General features: G+C 34.8%; 1 protein-coding gene across 1 annotated transcript; it reads right to left on the reverse strand.

Moving 5' to 3' along the window:
- Positions 1–451: 451 nt before the first annotated feature.
- On the reverse strand, positions 452–21,114 carry LOC133186962 (uncharacterized). The gene is made up of 18 exons (XM_061322343.1): positions 21,037–21,114; positions 17,775–17,925; positions 17,256–17,424; positions 13,402–13,546; positions 12,145–12,342; positions 11,583–11,676; positions 10,813–10,861; positions 10,062–10,441; positions 9,634–9,684; positions 8,959–9,452; positions 8,394–8,463; positions 7,162–7,284; positions 6,330–6,394; positions 6,096–6,181; positions 4,888–4,948; positions 3,574–3,734; positions 2,744–2,892; positions 452–2,350 (listed from the first exon to the last, which is right to left on the reverse strand). Exons 2-18 carry the CDS (start codon positions 17,851–17,853, stop codon positions 756–758), a joined length of 3,969 nt encoding a protein of 1,322 aa, XP_061178327.1. The 5' UTR covers positions 17,854–17,925; positions 21,037–21,114; the 3' UTR covers positions 452–755.
- Between the last annotated feature and the right edge of the window lie 978 nt (positions 21,115–22,092).

A 22,092-nucleotide genomic window follows, 5' to 3' on the forward strand; every position in this document is an offset into this window, starting at 1 on the left:
CTATTTAGCTTTTCTGATATTTTTAAGAGAGAGAGGACAAAATAGACAATTCTGGAAAAAAATTACTGAGTAGTATATGGAGCACAAATTTGCTCAGGAACAATATTCATTTATTTCTTTGATACTTATTCTCATTTTTTTTAAAAAGATCCAGCTTGAGCAGACCTGTTCTCAAAGATTCCCATTCGAATTACCATTATCATAAAATACACTATTTTCTCCTCAAATCATTAAAATTTTGAATTAACATCATTTTCATTTGTCATGTTTGAGTTATGAAATCATGATTGATGACAACATTTAATGCTTTGAAGTCTTCAGAAACCCTCCTGGTTTTCAACATATTTAAATAGAGAGATTTCTTCATCAGTTTTATTGGGGGGGGGGGGGGGGATATTGGCCAAAACAGAATATAGTCCTTTCAACGTATTATTGCTTGTTGACTTTGTCAAATCATTATCCAAAAAATCCTCATCCCTATATCACACACTGAATCAAATATACAGCAGAAGCATTTAATTATCAGACAATATTTCATAAATTTACCTTAATCATGAAAAGACATGTTTGAATACTGACCCCTTCACAACACTAGAGGGTACAGAAACACATGCAGATATACACTGTACACGCAAGTTCAATGAAGGATTCAGATCGAGTGAATAATAGGGATAAAAGCTCTCTCACACAAGAACACATTTTAACAAAACCCCTGTACTTCAAGATTACATATAAGTTTATAAAATGGCACATTTTTACAGAAAGAAGCTGTTGTCCTTTTTCCTGTGACACTTGTATATAACGTGATCAGTTGCACCACACAGTGTACACTTCCTCTCCCCAGGAACCCACTTGGAAACACCGGTGCTTCCTGAAAATGCTTGGTCAGAACTGGCAGTGTTTGCAGGCCTCATATACACTTCATCATCAGAGCTTTCTGTTTCCCAAAGACCATCATCCTCACCCTCCTCGTCTGAAAAGTGGGTGGGTCTTGTGGGACAGTCACCGCTGCCATCCTCCTCGTCAAATTTGCTGTCCATTTCTGTATCAGCTTCCGTCTGTGATGGCGAGTCTCCATTTTGTGACACCTGGCCTTTGATTGCATTTTTTTGATTTGTTGAAATATCACTCGCCTGACTTGGTAAAGCTTGCATATCACTGTTTTGAGAATATTTGGCACTTTTTTCATCATCGCTTACCAGAAACCAGTGATCTGGCACATTGTCCTCATTTCTGCTGCCTGTCTCTGGGGGCTGATCACCAGTTTCTACCTCTTCCATAGAGAACCAGTCCATTACTTTTTGTGGAGACTTCCCACCAGTAGCACCACTAACTTTATTGCAATTAGCATTCTGATTTTGGAAGCGCAATGGATTTTCATTTCTCTGGGCCCTTAAAGGATTAACTCTTTTCTGAGAGCTAACATGATTTTCAGATATTTCATCTGAAATGTCTGATTTCTGAACAAGAGATGTTGAACTCGGGGGTGGAGGAAACTCTTTTTTGACACGTCTTCCCCTACCTCTACCCATTGGTCTTTTTTCACTACCACTTGAATCATCTTCTGAACCAAAAGAAGGAGACTTTAAATTTGATCTAGTTAAGCTGCCTGTTGAATCCCACCAAGAAACTGGTTCCTTGTCTCTAGATTTCTGCTCCTCTTTCAGATCCTTTGTATTCCTGCTGCTGGAATTAGACACTTCCTTTCCTCCTGATTGCCTTGTCTGATGTTTTTCCTTTTTGGAATTATTTTGCTGGAATGTGGAACTCTGAGCTTTCAATCCTGTGGAATCTGATTTGGGCTCTGCCAAAGCACAAAGTTTGTTCTTCAACAGTTGGCTTTTTCTTTCATCTTCTGATTTCTTTGGTGCAAGATCACTGGAAAGAAAGTTTGATTTAGATCCAAACACCATATTGTCAGACCAGTTTGTAAAGGTCTGGATGGGTTCTGTCACTACTGGGGGGTCTATGGGGTTCCTCAACTGATTCAAATTTCGTTTTCTGAGATTGTCTGGAGAATTTAGAAATGAAGATTGTCTGATGTCTGGGGAACTCTGAAATGACTTATCCTCTGCAGAGAAATACAAACTACTTGAGAGTGACTCTGGAGTCTTTCGAACACTGCTATTACTTCCCTCTGGGCTGCTCCAGTCTGGAAGTCGGGGACTGTCCAGCAACCTATTTGTCCAATCGGGCACTTTTGGACCTGAGAGCTTTGGCCACTCAATGTCTTTCTTTGACTCTGCAGTGGTGGCTTTTTTGTTAGAATTCAATGTTTTTGTTTTGGATTTTTTCCATGGTTCAGGTGCTGTTGCAACTGGAGATGGAGATTCTGCCTGTGATCGTCTTTCTGAAAGGGCAAAATCTAAAAATAAAATCCATTCAAGTTTGATTTTCTACCTGAGAAGAAAACAAATAAATCTGAAATTTAGTAAGTGTGGATACAGAATGCACTATTTATATCTATTTTTTGGTCTCAGCTTGCACAATAAGCGATTTCAGAATCAATCTTAATGAGTATTTTAACACATTAAAAAACTTCCTCCTTCTACATAGTAATAAATCTAGCTCTCCATTAAACTCTTTAGAATTTTTGCATGCCCTAGAGAACACAACTTCCAGAAATTGAAATGTACAGATAATCTGACCTCTTTTCCACTTTACTGAAGAATAAGAATTTATAAACTCTGAGTTATCCTTCACCTGTGGTATAGTTTCTGCACTTTCTGTTTGCACCCCTCACCTGTTATTTTGATCATGTCTGTCTGAACTTCCTTGTCTACCAGTGTCAGAGTTTTGGTCTGTGTACATGTATGTACTTCCTCTTTCTTCGCTGTGGGTGATATCACAAACTTCTCTATGTAAAGGTCTAACAACTTCGACCTCACTAACCTGAAATAAATGTACCACAAATCTTGTCTAGTCTCTAGCACTTGGGAACAAACAATCAAATTAAAAATCTGAAATGTCTGAATCAATTATATTTCTTTCTTTCAACAAGAAGCCCATGAGCTACGGCAATCAACCAAATCTTGCAGCTGTATCTAATTGACATAGATATATGAAGCCCCTTAAAAAGGTCAAAGGTCTACCATCTTGTGAACAGCTGACAGATAAACATGGGTGGAACATACCTGCTTTTAAGAACACTCTATGCTGTTGTGAAAAATGTTTTCTTGGATATTGAGAAAATTAAAATGTATAAAGGTGAAATTATCAAGTTTATCTATTTAATATTTAACATAGGGTACAAGCCATTTACCCCCCAGGAAAAATGTTCAAAGACAACAAAGTACTGATGAACAGAAATTATGGTAGCTTTAATACTGAAATCGGGAAAATACAAGCAAATAAAGTATTCAATTAATTAATCTTGGCCTAATAAAATAATAAGAATGATTGAATTGCTTACAAATTGAGTAATTACACAGTAGATTTCAATTTGTTTCACTTTAGATCAAAGGAAAAAATCATTCCTTCTGCCAAAAAATACCAGAGAATTAGAACTCTTTAGTGTGTACGGTACAGAGTGTCCTTAACGTAGCTGTCCAAGAAAAGAATTCCTCTACATACCTGGAAACATTGTCATTGAGAATCTTATTTCTGCACTCTTTCTGCAGCCGAGCTTTGTGTTCTGGATAAAGTCGGCAAATGTGAGATCCCACAATGCACCACACAATATTGAAACATTCAATGTAAAGCTCTTGTAATCTGTCCTGTCCCAGCTGTTGAGCCTGACAAACAAGAAAGATATTAAGGACATTTCCTTACTACTTTCAGATTATTCAATCAAGACTATTTAAATGGTAGATGAAATTTTACATATGGTATTGTTATTCTCACCTCCAAACAATAAAGATTCATTTTAAAATGACAAGCATGTTTCTCATCGCAAAGGGTTTTACATTGATAACTAGATATCATTGAGATGGTGGCCATCTCAAAGGGCCCTGCTTTCAGCAAACGAACATGAAAATGTAAGGTAGCTGAAAAGGGTTTATTTTGAAAAGGAACATTTGTGTACTATTAAGGGATGTGTTTTTTTGAGTCTAAAGGGGACAAAAAGTGGTCCCTTGACCTGGAAACTTCGTTCAAGGTCACTGCACATCCATTGACCAGTGGCATTGACCAGTGGCACTCTGTGGGTGAAGTATGAGCCACACTGGACCAAGGGGAGAGAAGAAATGCTCCAGACAAGGATTTTTCATATAATTTTGCTATGACCTTAACCTTAGACCTAGAAACATGGTTTAAGGTCACTGCACACCTTTTACCCAAAGACACTCTGCGGGTGAAGTATGAGCCAGATTGGGCCAAGGAGAGTGAAAATATGCTCCGGACAAGAATTTAAACAGAGAGGCTATTTTTGACCTTGACCTAGAAACTTCGTTCAAGGTCACTGCACATCCATTGACCAGTGGCACTCTGTGAGTGAAGTATGAGCCACATTGGACCAAGGGGAAAGAAGATATGCTCCGGACAAGGATTTTTCATATAATTCTGCTATGACCTTAACCTTAGACCTAGAAACATGGTTCAAGGTCACTGCACACCTTTTACCCAAAGACACTCTGCGGGTGAAGTATGAGCCAGATTGGGCCAAGGAGAGAGAAGATATGCTCCGGACAAGAGATCTCGGACAGACAGATGGACGGAAGGATGGATTGACGGACAGATGGACAGACTGATCACTATAGGGCTCCCGCAGAGCGGAGCCCTATCAATTCAATATTTTAACTATATATTAAAAAAATTGACTGATGGACATATAATAATATCTAAAATCTACATATTCCTTTGAATTTTTAATTAATTGTTACTTAAAAATCTAGGATTTCTATCAACAACAAAAAAATCCAGTTTCCTGTCTGATAACAATGTTCTTACTGTTTTATTGAATATAATCCACTTCTCCAGAGCTGATAAGATCATTTCTTGAATCTGGTTGCTATTCGAAATTTATCAAAAACAAAATTCATTCAGATTAAAAATGGCAAAAACAAGAAGTCTGTGAGCCAATGCTCACTAGTAATACCCCCGCTCTGATGTGAATATACACTCCGATGTGAATATAAACAAGTTCAGTTACCAACAGACACATGATGAACAGGAAGTTGACTTCAGATTTGTACAAAAATGGATCCCACCATATGGCATGCCTAAACAAAGAGTGTGCTAAAATTTCAAGCATCTGCCATGAGTAGTAGCTGAGAAAACTGTCACGAAAATTTGTTATGCATGGTACGGACAGATGCACGGATAAACAGGAAGTTGACATCAGATTCATACAAAAATTGAATCCAACCATATGCCATGCCTAAACAAAGAGTGTGCTAAAATTTCAAGCATCTGCCATGAGTAGTTGCTGAGAAAACTGTGACGAAAATTTGTTATGTACGGGACAGATGCACGGATAAACAGGAAGTTGACCATGGTTTCGTACAAAAATGAATCCCAATATATGGCACGCCTTAACAAATTGTGTGCTAAAATTTTAAGCATCTGCGATGAGTAGTTGCTGAGAAAACTGCAACGAAAAATTTGTTATGGACAAACAGACAGACAGACGGACACACACACAGACAGACACACAAGGGTAAAACAGTATTCCCCCCTCTCCTTCCGAGCGGGGGTATCAATTTATCTACTAAAATTACTGATCAAGTGTCAAATAGTGTATACTTAGGGAATAACTATCTTCTGATTTGGTATTTGCAACCGTTAATGCTGATTTAATGGTCGCAAACTGAGTTTTACCGGCAACACGTAAGCGGAGCCCGTAAAAAGGATGTTTGCAATCGTTAAATCAGCATTAATGGTCGCAAATACCAAATTAGAAGATAAGTATTCCCATTCTAATGCAATATATGCATTTTGTTTGATGTTCTTGTCTTATTTTGTTGAGATTTGTTATATAAAGTACGTCATGGAGCATTGTGTTTTTGCGCCCCTCTATTATGATGTCACAATGAAAAGCTTTCATTCTTGTTAATCCTCGTTTGACTGCCTCAAACGTCAGTGTATTATCCAATCAAAATGTGTTTTACAAGACAATTGCATTAGAATCTAAATATATTCACAAAGATACAACATACCTGCAGGACCAATGGAGACTCATGATGAATATGTGTGCTAACACCTTACTGGCCTGGACATGAAATGGACTCCCCATCATCTGGATCTGTAGGTAAGTAACTACTTTAAAATATACAATTTTTTTGTTTTTGAGATCAATACGATAATTTAGCCACCCCAGTAGTACAATATTCACAGTGTGACTTGCATAATTTTCAAGGTCTGATATATTTAGGATCGTTTTTTTTTTTTACCTTGATGTAGTTTTCTTCTATTTTCTTACAGGACAGGTAGAGACAGTCAGGAAAATCTTCTGTCACTAAAAACAATACAGATATACATGTTAAGTCAAATATTGTTTTCTTGCCCCTTAGCCAATCAACCCACAAAAATTAGTCCAACTCAAAATGCCGGAACTTCATTCCTCTTTTTCATTTATGATATTTTTTATTTGATTCATTTTATGTTTGTTTTCATCAGGCTATTTTTTTTTCATAAAAATTAATATTAGGTTATAAGACAATACATGTAACTGTTATATAGGCCACCTAGTGATGATGACTGCCTTAAAGTGATCCTAAAATGATCATACTTAACTATGCATGAAAATGTATCTGACTTCTATGATGAAAATTTTTCTTTTTTGGCCCTGTTGTTCTTGAGAAGATTTAAGAAATTTTTTCCCTGTGTAACGTATAAGCAGAAATTTTAGCAAGGATTCAATTTTGGCATTTTTAGCAAGGGTCTTGAGATCGCTAAAATTAAATATTGCTAACAATTAATTCCCACATTTGAGATAACCGTTATCTTTCAAGACATCACAAAATTGCTAAAATTATATCTCGCTAACATTAAATACCGATTTTTGAGGGAAAATCGCTTAATTTGTGTCTTGCTAAAAATTCCATGTATATTGTATTCCTATGAATTCCTCTGAGATCCCCAACTGTGGCCCACTCTTTCCTTGAACAAACTTGAATTTGGTCCTCCTTAAGGATGATTGCAATTAAACATGACTAATCTAAACCTCTGTATGATTTCTACTAACAATTTCCTCTATCTCTATAATACTTATAACAAGCTCACCATTAAGTATTTGTATGATGTCCAGCAACACATCATGAATATCTCCATAGTAACGAACGGCTCGATTCAACAAAACATAGATCACTTCTTTCAGTTGTTCCTTGTCCAGGTACATGAAAAGATCTGTCAATAGATAAAAGCACCACCCAATAGTAAAAGTAGCCCCACACATAAACTCTGCTGTCAATAGACAAAGCACCACCCATCAATAAATGTAGCCCCAAACGTAAACTCTGCTGTCAATATATAAAAGCAACACCCATCAGTAAATGAAGCCCCACCCAAAAACTCTGCTGTCAATAGATAAAGTGTCACCCATCATTAAATGTAGCCCCACAATAAACTCTGCTGTCAATAGATAAAAGCACCACAATCAGGAAATGTAGCCCCACCCACAAATTATCCTGTCAATAGATAAAGGCACCACCCATCAGTAAATGTAGCCCCATAAGTAAACTCTGTCGATAGACAAAGTGCCACCTATCAGTCAATGTAGACCTGCCCACAAACTCTGCTGTCAAAAGATAAAAGCACCACCCATCAGTAAATGTAGCCCCACACATAAACTCTGCTGTCAATAGACAAAGTGCCACCTATCAGTAAATTTACACCCACAAACAAATTCTTCTGTCAATAGATAAATTGTCACTCATCAGTAAATGTAGCCCTACCCACAAACAGATAAGGTGTCACCTATTAGTTAACATAGCCCCTGCTATAAACTCTTGAGATCAGGATGGGAAAACTTTACAATCAACAAAACTGTATTTACAGCTGACCATTTATTGTACTGAAAATTCAAATCATTCCGACCATTATAGCTTTGTTTTTTTTTTTAATTTCAATCATACTTTACATAGCCAAAATATTCCAGCTGCATGTATATCTCTGCAATTTCAGCTATCTTTTTTTATTATTTAAGAAAGAAAAGGCATTTCTAGCATTTACTTACGGATTAAACATCTATCAAAATAATGTACGCATCATCCTAATTGTAAGTTCAAATGTTTTGGTCTGGCCAGATATTAACAATCATATATGTACTTTTTATGATTACCAAATTTGGCCCGACTATTTAACTGCAAGCTATCAGAACAGAAAGACAAACAGTTCTGCATATCAGGCTCACTATAGTACAAGTCTAATCCTCTTTTAAATCGATTCTAAATCCAGTATACAGACTAGGAAATGAAAAAACCACTTGTATTAAAGCATTACCAAAATACTAGTACCTGTAAAGAATAGACTCTGTAATCGAGCCCTGGTCTCTTCTTCTGTGTCTCTGTCTGCCTCCGCAAAGATCTACTCCAGAGAAAAAATAAACATCTGTCATAAATTGTCTGGGAGATTAAAAATACACTAGGAATTCAGCATTCTTTAAAATTTTTTTCACTGTTCCATCCTATAAAACTTTAGGAAGTTGCACTTTGTTGTTATTTAACTGTTTAACTTCTTTATGGACAGCCATCCAAAATTTTTTTCAAATACATATTCTGTACACCAAATCATTACTGTAAACCAACTATTATTCTCATCATCTTTTATTCGCGATTTGTCAGTTTGAAATCAATCCGTAATGATTAATTTTCATGACTGAGGGAATATTCTCTACAAATACATGTACAAAGCAAAATAAATGGTTGGCGGCAATTAATTTTTGCGAGTTAAAGTAGGTCATGAAACTCTCAGATATTTCTTCATGCGAAAAAAGTTGGTTTAGTATATTGTACGCTAAAGTTAAATCAAATCATTAAATGTATATTTTAATGTCTTAAAATAATCTAATACTAAACCTACCTTTTTAAGTGTTTGTACAAGTTCCTCTCGTTTTTCAGGGGATGCTTTGTATAGAGAGTCCAGTCTATTATTACTTGGAGGTGTTTCAGGGTTATAACCACTAAAATCAATCACAGGGCTACTACGTGAACCAATCACTTGACTGCTACTTGATCCAATCACAGGACTGCCTCTGGAGGGGTGTAGCCCAGATGAACCAATCACAGGGCTGCTACAGGACTGTAAACCAATCACAGGGCTGTCTCTGGAGGGGTGTATCCCAGATAAACCAATCACAGGGCTGCTACCTGATGGCTGTGGTATTGCTGGTCTGGCTCTTCCTCTACCCCTCATTGGCCCCAATTCCATCCTCTCTTCCACCCCTGGCCTGGCCTCTCTGCGTGTCCGTGAGTAGCGCTTACTAGGCATGCGGTCATCAATAACATTCTGACTGGAGGGTCTTTCCAACCCTGGGGTCACAGTTCCCAGGGGGATCAAAGGTAATGCATTGCCCCCTGTTAGTGATGAATCAAGGAACTAATTTTAATAAAGAATTTACTGCAATGCACATTGTTTATGCTTTAAAGATCAATAGTGATAGAATTCTAATAAATAACTGAGGATTGAATCACAGGAATATATACAATTTGCTAATACAAACAAAACAAAAAAAAAAGATTTATGCATGTATATTACCTGCTTGAGAAAATCTTGGGGGCAAAGTATCTTCAAAATGGTCTGCTATGCCTGCAAAAACAGGATTTAGTAATTCTAATTTATAGATTATGAACTCTTTTTATCATTTTTTTCTAAATATGCATCGTAATGACAGAAAACTGTAATTTTTTTTTGACAAAGAAAAATCACTATGCAAGAGGGGAATATAAATTCTAGAGGGTGAATAATTCTTTATATCCCTGTGCAGGTATAATTTTTCTCTGAATCTAGAAATTCTCTGAACAGAATTGTCAACAAAACAATATCTGCCATGCTTTTATGAAATCTTAAAAGTCTCTCTATAAACTTCACTAGATTCCCTTACAATAACCAGCCTCTACAGCCAGACTTTTACACTCTCCTTACCATAACCAGTCTCTATATCCAGACTTTTACACTCTACTTACCATAACCAGCCTCTACAGCCAGACTTTTACATTCCTTCACGTCTTCCAAGATCTTCTCATTTTCCTGTTCCAGTTCCTGACGCGTCTGTTTAGCTTTCCTCTCCTCCAAGCGATTTGTGCATATATCCTTAGTGTGATGAATCCGATCAAAATCAAAGTCTGAGATGACGATTTTGTTCTCCCCATTAGTGGACCCTATATGTGATGAATGGTCCAATGGACCCTCCGGTGAGCTAGTGTATTCTGACGTACCCTCGTCAGTGGACGGTTCATTTGTTTCTTGTGGAGATTCCTCAGTAACATCATCTGAGGGAGCATTATCAGGAGATTCCCCCGAAACTGGGAGGAAATCTTCACCATCTTCATTCTCTTCTTCATTGCTAATAAAAATTCAAACAAGAATACCATAAAGACCATGTCTAATACATTTTAAATGTGATTACATGTATATAACATATACAACCCATAGGTGAAGGACTTGAAATTATAATAAACATAACCTTGATCTCCATATGAAAAAATGTCCAAAAAGCTTAAATAGTAAGCAAAATTTGAATTTTATGTGATCAATATCGCAAATAGGGAAAGTTAACAATAATGTAAAATATTTAATTCATGTTGCTTCATTTTAGTTATTTATCTTTTTTTTGTTATTATAAAAATGTTTTAAATACTATCAAATAATAAGGACAATATTAAAGTATCTTCTCAAATTATTTTTTTTGATCTTCAAAGGTTCATATGTACATACCTCATTCCTGAGATAAAATCTGAATCAGGCACTTCTACATCTTCATTTGCTGAAAACATAATTTCAAAAAATCAAAAATCTAAGTTTTGGTAATGCATTTTTCCCCAGTATAGAAAAGATTTCACAGACTAAACACAAGGGCCTGAAATTTCAAATGATAATCAAAATCCCGATCAAAACTAAGAGATTCAATCGCATTCATGATTCTTCTCTTGCTTGCAATACCACTACAAATTCAACTTTAAGTTTTAAAGATAAACAATTGGTATAATATTAATGTACTAATCAGCTAAAAGATAATACACTAAATACTGATAAGCACTAATACATGTATTAGTATAAAAAAAACTGCATCATCATGAAATCAATAAGACAACATATATGTATTAATACATGTAGAAGACCAACCTTCATTTTGCATTGCTAGGTGATATATCTTATATTCAGAGGATTTATCATTTATTACAGAGATAGAGAGACTATCAAATAAATTACAGTCAAACCTTGTTATCTCAAACTCACAGGGACCAAGAAAATACTTCGAGATATCCAGAGTAAAATACTTAAAGAATAAGTAGTTGGAACTTCAAAATGACTTTGACATATCCATGGTATTTTAAGATATCTGTGTTCAAGATACTGAAGTTCAACTGTATTCCTATAGTATCTTCTTCAACTTCTGCACAGCGATGCAATCCAAGTGTGACCTAAATTTTCGACAATGTGAAAGTTTCTCTTTTACAAAATTAATAAAAACAAACTGTTCTTACCTTCAATGGATTCCGAATATGCAGCCAGCTGGAATTTTTCTTTGCAAAACTCTGCAGCATTCTCCAAATATTCAGTCACTTCATTTTCTGATACCTGACAGAAAAAAATGGCACAAGCCAAATTTTTAAAATCCATGCTTAAAGTTACATTATATTTATTTTGTGGAAATAACTTTGTTTTCATCAAATCCATTAATCAAAACATGCCAACATATACAATATACATGTAACTATAAATCAAAATATGCCAACATATTCAATATAACTATAAATCCAATCCTCTTCAATTTACTCAAACATGCCAAAATAATTTTTCATGATTCATACATGTAGCTGTGTCAATAAACTATTATTTGTGCCAAATTCATTTTTAAATAAACTTGCTGCATCATTAATATTTGTGGTTGAGCTTTCTTTTGAGCACATCCTTTCCTATCTAAGGGTTCTCAAAAATAACAGAGTATTTGCCAGCTTGAGTCAGTCATAAATCTCAGTACTATTCTTTGCACTTATATTTATATCTATTCACTATCAGTTTCTTTCATAAAAAATGGCCACTCACAATGCCAAGTTCTTGGTCCATGAGAACATGAGACAGTGAACGCCCTGCCCAGTCTGGGTTGTCTCCCCCTTGCTGAAAGTAGAGCGCTACCATTGATTTAAACATGTGAGTCGTTGGCAGGAAGAAAGTAAAGAAGACATGGCCCTGGGTGATCTCTGTGAACATCTTGACAGCTTTTGTTGTCCATGTTCTGGCAATCTACAGCAGAATAGTAAATAAATCAGAGAAAGGAGGTGAATGACTTCAGATATATATAGAGGATATTCAATGTTTTGAAGATGAATATGGAATTTATTTCACGAGTGGGACAGGATTTTTTTTATATTTTCACGAGTGCGAAGCACGAGTGAAAATATCAAAAAATCCTGTCTCACGAGTGAAATAAATTCCATATTCATCTACAAAACATTGAATTTTCTGTTTATTACATTTTCTTTGATTTTCCCTTTGCCTCTGTCTTCTCTTAACACAGTGTCATAGCTTAACGTCATAGTTGAGCGATTGAGATGTCATAGCTTAGCAGTTGTGAGATTGAAAAACATTACATAGCATGGATTTTAGCAGCATATTTGGGAAGAAATTTGCAGTTTTAGCTTTATCAAGATGGTCAGTTAATATCTCTATCTTATGACAGGCCAGAAATTATTTTTTACTTTACTTTGATATCCTTTCACACTGTGAGAGAATATCATTTTGGTATCCTTTCACGCTGTGAGAGAATATCACTTTTATTCAATTAATAAATCACAGTATTTCACTGTTGAAAATGTAATAAAGTCTGGCGTTTAATATTAGTATCATAAACAGTTTTATTTTTATTAAATAATGAACAGAAATTTGAAGGACAGAAGTTGAATGAGACATGGCAAAAAAAAAATTGTCTTAACTTTCTAAAAAGGTTTTTGGTCTTTTCTGACTTTTAACCTTAAATAACTTTCCAAAGAGAGACAAATTCTTTATATGATATGCATATGTACAGTCTGTGAACCAAATTTTGTACATGTATGACATCACCATTATCAGGTCTGAGTAGGGTTGTCACCCTTTGGCACAAGTCCTATCCTCGGGTGACAACCCTACTCAGACCTGATAATTGGTGATGTCGCCCTTCTAAACAATCCATAACTGTATATACATGTAGTTATATAGAAACACATTTTAGGAATCTTGCAAATATTTCTTGTTCACAAGTAAAAAGTAGGTGTATTGAATGATTACGTCTGAACATCACCACATGGTAACTAGATTCAGTCTTACTGGTTTGATTCCTGCCAGCTGACACTTGATAGCCATGGACGGATATTGACCAAACTCCTCAGGAAAATCTGTACACAATCTAGACTTGCCCACATGTTCCGAGTGCCCATAGTCAATGTAAACAACATCAACACCAGACTCCTCACTGTAAAGAAAAAATACAACTAAAAAACCAGAAGTCTCTGATGAGACTGTAGCTCTACTGGTCTGTTTGTATAACAAAAGAAAAGTAGCACTTGGATTTGAAACATTGCAACATGCAACAATAAATAGAATTATGTATCTTAATGTAGTCTACTTTTGTGACAAGTTATATTGAAATCAAATGAAAACTAGGAGTAGTAGCGTTTTGAAAGTATTTCACGGAAATTTCTATTTTTAGTACCGGTAACCATGACAACACCAATTACCCAAATAAAAAAAAACAGAAATACATATTATGTATCGTAGTGTATTCTAACTGTGTGCCAAATTAGATTGAAATCAGACCAAAATTGTAGGAGGAGTAGCGTTTTAAAGGAATTTCACAGAAATTTCTATTTTAAGTAACCATGGCAACACTGTTCATCGAATTCAAAAACCAATGCAATAAATTATGTATCTTAGTATAGTCTTCTTGTATGCCTAATTATATTAGAAGCAGACTAAAACTGTAGCAGGAGTAGTGTTTTAAAGGAATTTCACAGAAATTTCTATTTTTAGTAACCATGGCAACACCGTCCATCGAAATCAAAAACCAATGCACTAAATTATGTATCTTAGTGTAGTCTACTTGTGTGCCAAGTTACTGTGGTTTCATCATTATTCGTGGAACACCAATTTTCGTGGATTTCGTTGTTGGGTCGATCCACGAAATCAAATGTTCATCGAAGTTTGGTGTCTCCATTTTGATTTATGATAAACCTTTAAAAAGCCTACTTTCGTTAATATATGTGAATAACCCCCCCCCCCCCTTCCCCAACAGAATAGCTTTATAAATGTATTTTATCATTTTAAAGAATATTTAAAAAATACTGTTAGATAATTACCTGACAATTTTTAGCAAAATATGTTTAAATATTCTGCACGGAGATAAACAAACAAATTGTACGTAGAACTGTCAACGCGGTTCATATACCAACCAGTGGTATAACACAAAGGATTATGATAATCAGGTTTAAATGTGTAAATTTATTATTCTCAAACAATCTAACGGTCCAACACCAATTATCACCTGCACAATGAAAACACAAATTACCGTAAATAAATTTCAGTAGAAATAATTAACTATACTCTCTGTTCATAACTGACTTATATCATACAAATTATAAACACAATTTAATGCTAATTTGACTTGGAAACAATTTTTTTGTTACACATGAGAAAGCGGGTATGTATGTTCGGAAGTTCTGCCATTTCGAAGCCCTTCTAGACTTGTTTGTCATCCATTTTACATGTTTAAGCGTTGAGTCGTATCCAGCAAGCGTGATCGAATGTGTTTGTTCAGAGATCTACAAACAAGGGGGTCTGGATGTCACAGACGAGTCCAAAAAACAACACGTTGTGCATGTGAAAAAAGTCTCTAACACCATTTTGAGAATTTAAGTACTTAATTATTTTTGTTACTTTTTAATACGCTGGTGTCACACTTAATTATCGTCCGTATGTGTGCCTAAAAGATAAAATCCAAATTGTCTTAATATTTTAAGATACTTGCACCCCTTTTAACCGAAACGTTGATTAAATTAAAGTCTATTTAATTAATTGTTTTTAATAATCTGTTTCAATGTCCGATATTTAATTTGCCAATTGAGATCAATGGAAACGATGTATTTGCTATTTGAGATCAATGGAGACGGTGTTTGGAATTTCTCATCCTTTATTATTATACCATGTACACTGCGTTGTAAATGCTTGAAGGTTCAAAATACAGATGAGTAAAATATAAAAAAAAATAAATTAAAGAGTTGTCACCTGTAAGTAATTGTTTTAAAATATTAACATACTCTTAACATTGTAAATGGCGTGAAGATTCCCGCTGAAGCATACAGAGAGTAAAAAAAAAATTAAAAAGTGTTTTTTTTTTTTTTTTTTTGTATGATCTTTATCCACGAATTTACGTATCCTCGAAACAGCGATTTTTACTAAATCCACGAAAATTGATGCCCACGAATATTAATGAAACCACAGTATATTGAAATCGTACCAAAACTGTAGGAGGAGTAGCGTTTTAAAGGAATTTCACAGAAATTTCTATTTTTAGTAACCATGGCAACACCGTCCATCGAAATCAAAAACCGATGCACTAAATTATGTATCTTAGTGTAGTCTACTTGTGTGCCAAGTTATATTGAAATCGGACCAAAACTGTAGGAGGAGTAGCGTTTTAAAGAAATTTCACAGAAATTTCTATTTTTAGTAACCATGGCAACACAGTCCATCGAAATCAAAAACCAATGCACTAAATTATGTATCTTAGTGTAGTCTACTTGTGTGCTAAGTTATATTGAAATCGGACCAAAACTGTAGGAGGAGTAGCGTTTTAAAGGAATTTCACAGAAATTTCTATTTTTAGTAACCATGGCAACACCGTCCATCGAAATCAAAAACCGATGCACTAAATTATGTATCTTAGTGTAGTCTACTTGTGTGCCAAGTTATATTGAAATCGGACCAAAACTGTAGGAGGAGTAGCATTTTGAAAAATTGTTTACAGACAGACGGACAGACAGACAGACAGACAGACAGACAGACAGACGGACGGACGGACGACGGACACCTTACTATCGCATAAGCTCTTCTGGTCTCTGACCAGTAGAGCTAACTAGAAATTAATGAGTCCATGAAATGCTAAGAGAAAGTTAAAAGTTTTTCAAAAATTGAAAGACCATGAATTTAATAAAAACTTCTGCATAATGTTTTTGAAAGAACTATAAAGACTTTTTCAAATATTCCAGACAAAAAGTGCTCTGCTAAATAGCTCTGCTGCATGAACAACACAAAAAAGATTGCTAAAGAGGAAATATTCCTACGCAACATTTTTTCTTTATATTTTATAAGATTTCCAAAGAAAAACAAGAAGTCTGTGAGCCACTGTTCACTAGTAATACCCCACCCCTACCCCACCCCCGATGTGAATATATGCTCTCATGTGAATATACGGAAATTTGGTACGGACAGACACTTGCATAAACAGGAAGTTGACATCGGATTTGTACAATAATGAATCCCACTATATGGCATGCCTAAACAAAGAGTGTGCTAAAATTTCAAGCATTTGCCTTGAGTAGTTGCTGAGAAAACTGCAATGGAAATTTGGTACCGACAGACACGCAGCTAAACAGTAAGTTGACATTGAATTTGTACAAAAATGAATCCCACCATATGGCATGCCTAAACAAAGAGTAAGCTAAAATTTCAAGCATATTTGAAGAGTAGTTGCTGAGAAAACTGTGAAGAAAATTTGTTAGGGACAAATATACATACACACACAGAGACAGACACACACAAGGGTAAAACAGTATACCCCCCTCCTTCGGAGTGGGGATATAATGATATCTATTTATCAGTTCTACTTTAGAAGCAACAATCAAACAAAAATAATCCATTAACAGCAATTCTGCCATAACAACCTGTCATGTTCAGAGGATAAAGACCTCAATTCAACAGTTCTGTCCAACAAACGACAAGATGCAGATCAGCCACATGCATTTTTTTTAAATTAAAAAAAAAAACAATTAAGACCTTGAATAATACCCCTTTTCCTTTTCTTGAAATTACATATGTACTTATGAAACCAGTGAGGTTTAATTACTAAGTTTATGCATGGCCAAGAAATAGTTAAATGTACAAAGAAGTAATGTCTTGAAATTTACCTGTTAACATTGGCCACTTGTCCCCTCCTCCATCCCTCTTTGGTCTCCATACACTCCACCAGAATAATCTGTCCTATCTCCAGTGCAGAAAGGTCACTCACTCTGTCACAGGTCTGACCAAAATCTTCCAGTCTCATCTCAAACTGTATAAATTCTGCCAGACACTCATCTACCAAAAGTAATACTGTGGTTAATAGATCAGCATATATACAAAAACATGCAAACAAAATCAGAAATGAAGAGCTTTCTTCACATTATCACAAAAATGCATTGCATTGTGGTTTAGTTTACAAGTTTCATGAACTTCTTCACATTTTATTAAGAATTTATACACAGCATTGCATTCAAGCATTGCTCAAATCATCTTTCAGTCACCAAAATCAATGAACTTCAAAAACAAAAAGCTATAATCTACCAGATATATACACAAAACTTCGTCAAGTTTGAAAATGTTAGGCTTATTACCTTACTCTTCTTATATTTAACATTACTTACATCATGACAAAAAAATCTACTTACCTGTACCAACTTGCATGCTGAAATTATCAGGATCAATCACATGTGTGACCTGCCCTAAATAGTTTTCTGCTATATCCATCTTTCTGGCTGCTGACAAGAATGGATCTTTAAAATGAACTACAACATTGGGTCAGGTGTAAGTGCTACCGTCCTAGAAAGAGAAGCATCTTATTAACATGTGGCACATAACAAAACATCAGACACTAGATATTGTAATCTTTAAGGTCAGACAACACATTCCTAGAAAATATATAATTTTTCCCAAGAATTTGTCATTGAAGTTTAACTTCCAAAACAAGTTTCCTCACCAAAAATTGAGGTACCTTACCAGGCATTTGGGCAAGATGCCAGAGGGTGATATTTCTTATATAATCCTTATGGGTAATCTTTTGAATTGCCCATGTCACAATTCTTGGTGTACTTATTTATCTAAACATATTGAAAACAATTTAGAAATCACAGGAGAATGACAATTATGAATATTTTTTTGATATAATACCAAGGTATACAAAATATATATTTGAGGAACATGTTGTCTGACCTTAATTCATATTCTTAACAATCTTGTTACATGCAAACTTGTAGTTACAGGGTGATCTGGGAAGGGGGATACTGAAAAAAATCCCATGATCGAGAATATTTGTGGGATCCCAAACCACACGTTTGTCTTCATCAATACTTACAATGAGACAGATTTACATTCAAGGGAGATATTAGAAACAAGTTTTTTTTTTTTTTTTTTTTTTTTTTTGGGGGGGGGGGGGGGGTTAAGTGGAGAGAGAGGAGAGGAAGTGTTTAAACTCTTATTTCTGGTAATTCATTAAGCATGAAAGAATAATGTGTCATAATATTTGTAAACACTTGCACATATTGCATATACATGTCAATAGCAGTTCATATCAGAAAATAAAATATAACTGTTCAAAATTTAGCATATAAAAAAGTTATAATATTACAAGCAACCCTTTTTGCCTCTGCGTTTGTGTCATACCTTTATAATTTTTAAATACTGTGGAATCATTTAAATTCGTGGGGGTCAATGTTCGTGGGCAAGCAAAATTTTATTGGTTCGTGGGGATGTAATTTCGTGGGCAGCTTGTTTATTTGGTAGATTTAATTAATTAGTACGTTGACAAAATAATTGTTCGTGGGGATGTAAATTCATGGGTAAGGGTTACCCACGAAATCCAAGAACATAGATCCCCCACGAACAATGATGATTCCACAGTATATGCAGATGTATATTTTAAAAACTGCTCATAAGTTTTACAGTATGACTGTTGGGGCAAGCCCAGTTTGTTTTTATTACTGGATACCATCATAGCCTACACTAGATTTGCCACTTCAGTCAAACCGCACAAGACTCAGTTTAAACTGTGATGTCACGATGGCCCATGTTAGTTTATTTCCATGTAATCGAGTCTAAAAAGTGCAAATTTTTAACAAAGAGGGTTTAATCTACCATCTTTCTAGGATTTTCATAGAAGCAAGGTAACTTTCTTCTTAATTTGTGAACCTTTGTTTCAGGGGTTCAAATTTTTTTTTTTTTTTGATGCTAAGTCTGGGACTTCAAGGTTGAATTTTAGACAAGTCTGAAAAAGAAATGTGTAAACCCTCAATGATGGCATCATTTTGAGATAAATAATTAGAACTTATTTGAAATGAATGAATTAAAAAATGTAACTGCATATCTTTATTTTTTCTCCATACATAATATATATAACATAACATCAGCACATTCCCTCAGCAGTGGATCTAAAAATGACGGCCTCTTTTCTTTTTCAACATATTATTTTCATCACTAAGAGCTGACATTGCTGTCATAAAGAGGCCTCTAACTTTGCAGTTTGCTAGACTTTAAACCAAACTCAACTTCTGACACCCCAACCCATGGAAGAAGCATGTGGTATTGAGTTAATGCAGGTCATATCAGAAAATAAAAAGATTCATTTTGTGATTTTGAGAACACTCGAACTATTGCGATAAAAAAATTCCCCAAAATGATACATTTATGAAACAATCAAGAGATGATCATACTATTTCAGATTTTTCTACCTATATTTCTAGGGTTTATAAAATTAGTAATTACAATAATGCCAAGTCTTAGACTTGGCAATTCTAAATGCCGAGTTCAAACCCAAATTTACCAAGTCCTGAACATCGAACTTGAGGAATTTTGAACCCGTTGTTTGTATTATTGCAATAACATAGTTTGGCATCCATATGCAATTTATGGAGGATTGTAGGTAGAGAAGCCCTCCCCACAGTTAGAATATGTCCCATATACTTGCAATGTAGCAAATCGGAGTGGATCCACTCCGAAATGATTTTGACGAGTACAAAAGGAGTTGCACTGAAAATAACTACCAAATTAATCATAACAAACCTTTTTGAGATTGTATATGCCTTTTAACCTAAAAAATAATCCATATAAATACGAAAATTCAACTCATTTTCTCAATGTTTTTTCCTCGCTTCAAATTTAACGCCATGTTGACATTGGGAACTCTCTGGATTGTTCAAAGAAAATGCACAGAGTTCGAGTTATCGCCCGTGTTTATTTTGCAACATTGCCAATACACGGAATGAATTCTATCGTTAAGCCAGACAATATCATTTTAACAATAGAACGTTCTATCTAAAGAATTTACTGCAGAAAAAAATTTCTTGGATCAATGTACAGTAGTTCTAATATTCTCTTCAGCCAGGTGTTATTGTAAGAGCTTGCAGTGCAAGCAACACTCGCTGTGCTTGCTATTAGCAGTTTTGGGTTTAGGTTTTTAATGATTATATTGAGGCAGACATGATAGAAACCTAGCCCCTGTTGTAAAAAGATAAATGGTCACTTTACAACTTTTTGTCTATTTCATATCAAAGGCATAACTATGCAACATCAAAAACATTAATCAAGCTATTTTGAATAGCTTATTGGTACCATAGAGCTATAAAGTTAAACAAGAGATTTTGCTGGACCTGTTGACAGGTTTAACTGAAGTTGACTGCCTGTGCCACATTTGCAATAACTTACAATCAAAGCCAAAGACTCAGTATTTAACTCTTTGTTTGGCTCTAAGTTTATCTCCTAGTTTTTTTCATCACACTGCTCTTAGTGAGTCTTGCACACGTACAGTTTTCAAGGGACCTATATTAACCCTCATTGACGGACTTTCAACCACTGAAACAGTGAAACAGCCGATAAAAATACCATATGCTAACAAGAACCGTTTTCGGTTTTTAGATAAAATATTGAAGAACTTCTTACTTAACAATACTTCAGCAAGAAACTTTGATGAAGTTTTCATACAAATCACGTCTATAAAGTCCCTGTTTAGTTTTCAGTAGCCCGTTTTCCCTCCGTACTTCCATCAATTTTTTTACCGGAAACAAAAGTTGTAACATAAAATGCGAACCTAAACGAATGATGTTTCCGGGAAATATTTTTAAAAGCCCCCCCCCCCTTCACTCTCTCTTAATCTTCCCAATATATAAAATGCAAAATAATGATTCTTTTTTCTTGGGGGAGGGGATGGTTGGTTTTTTTTTATTTGGCTTGTTTTGTTTTGTTTTATTTATTTATTTATGGGGGGGGGGGGGGATATCCTCAAGGTCTGCTATTCAGCAGTTAAGTACTTGAAGATGCTCACAAAAATTCTCTGAATTCACAAAGTAATGTGTATTTACCTGTGGTATCTCTTCAAAATTCATCACTTTTTGTCGATCATATTAACAAAGGGAAAATTATCAAATCGCAAAAAATATTTCTAGGAAACGCGAATGCAAGCCCAAATATGCATTTTCTAATTGAAAATTTATCAACAATTATATTTTAGAAAAAAAAAATGTAGGTGTATTGGCATTTAAACTGGAGAGAATCGCATGTTTTTGAATACGTTTTGTTTGTTGTGTGTTGTTTAACATCCCTTTCGAGAATTTTTCACTCATATGGAGACGCCACCACTTGCCGGTAAAACTTGGCTGAAAATCGTTGAATAATTAGATTTTTTTTATTTACAGTCATGTTTATATATATTTGTTATATGTAGTTATATATCATTAATAGCATTTAGTTGCATTTATATGTATGATATGAAGCAAGATATGCGAAATTTATGGGGGGTTTTTTGTTTATTATCATAATTATATTTTTAAGGACATACGCAACGTACCTACTGATAATTTTTCAAGATATTCTTAATTTAAAATTATATTACCATTAGATCTTCGCAGACAAAAAATCAGCATGTATTACCAGGGGTTTTGAATAGAAATCAAATGATGAAAATTTTTGTATTATTGAAAGAAAAATATACAAAAATTA

Source organism: Saccostrea echinata, unplaced genomic scaffold, assembly GCF_033153115.1.
Source record: "Saccostrea echinata isolate AGI-Se365-2 ecotype Australia unplaced genomic scaffold, CSIRO_AGI_Sech_v1 ptg000014l, whole genome shotgun sequence".
Lineage (NCBI taxonomy): Eukaryota > Metazoa > Mollusca > Bivalvia > Ostreida > Ostreidae > Saccostrea > Saccostrea echinata.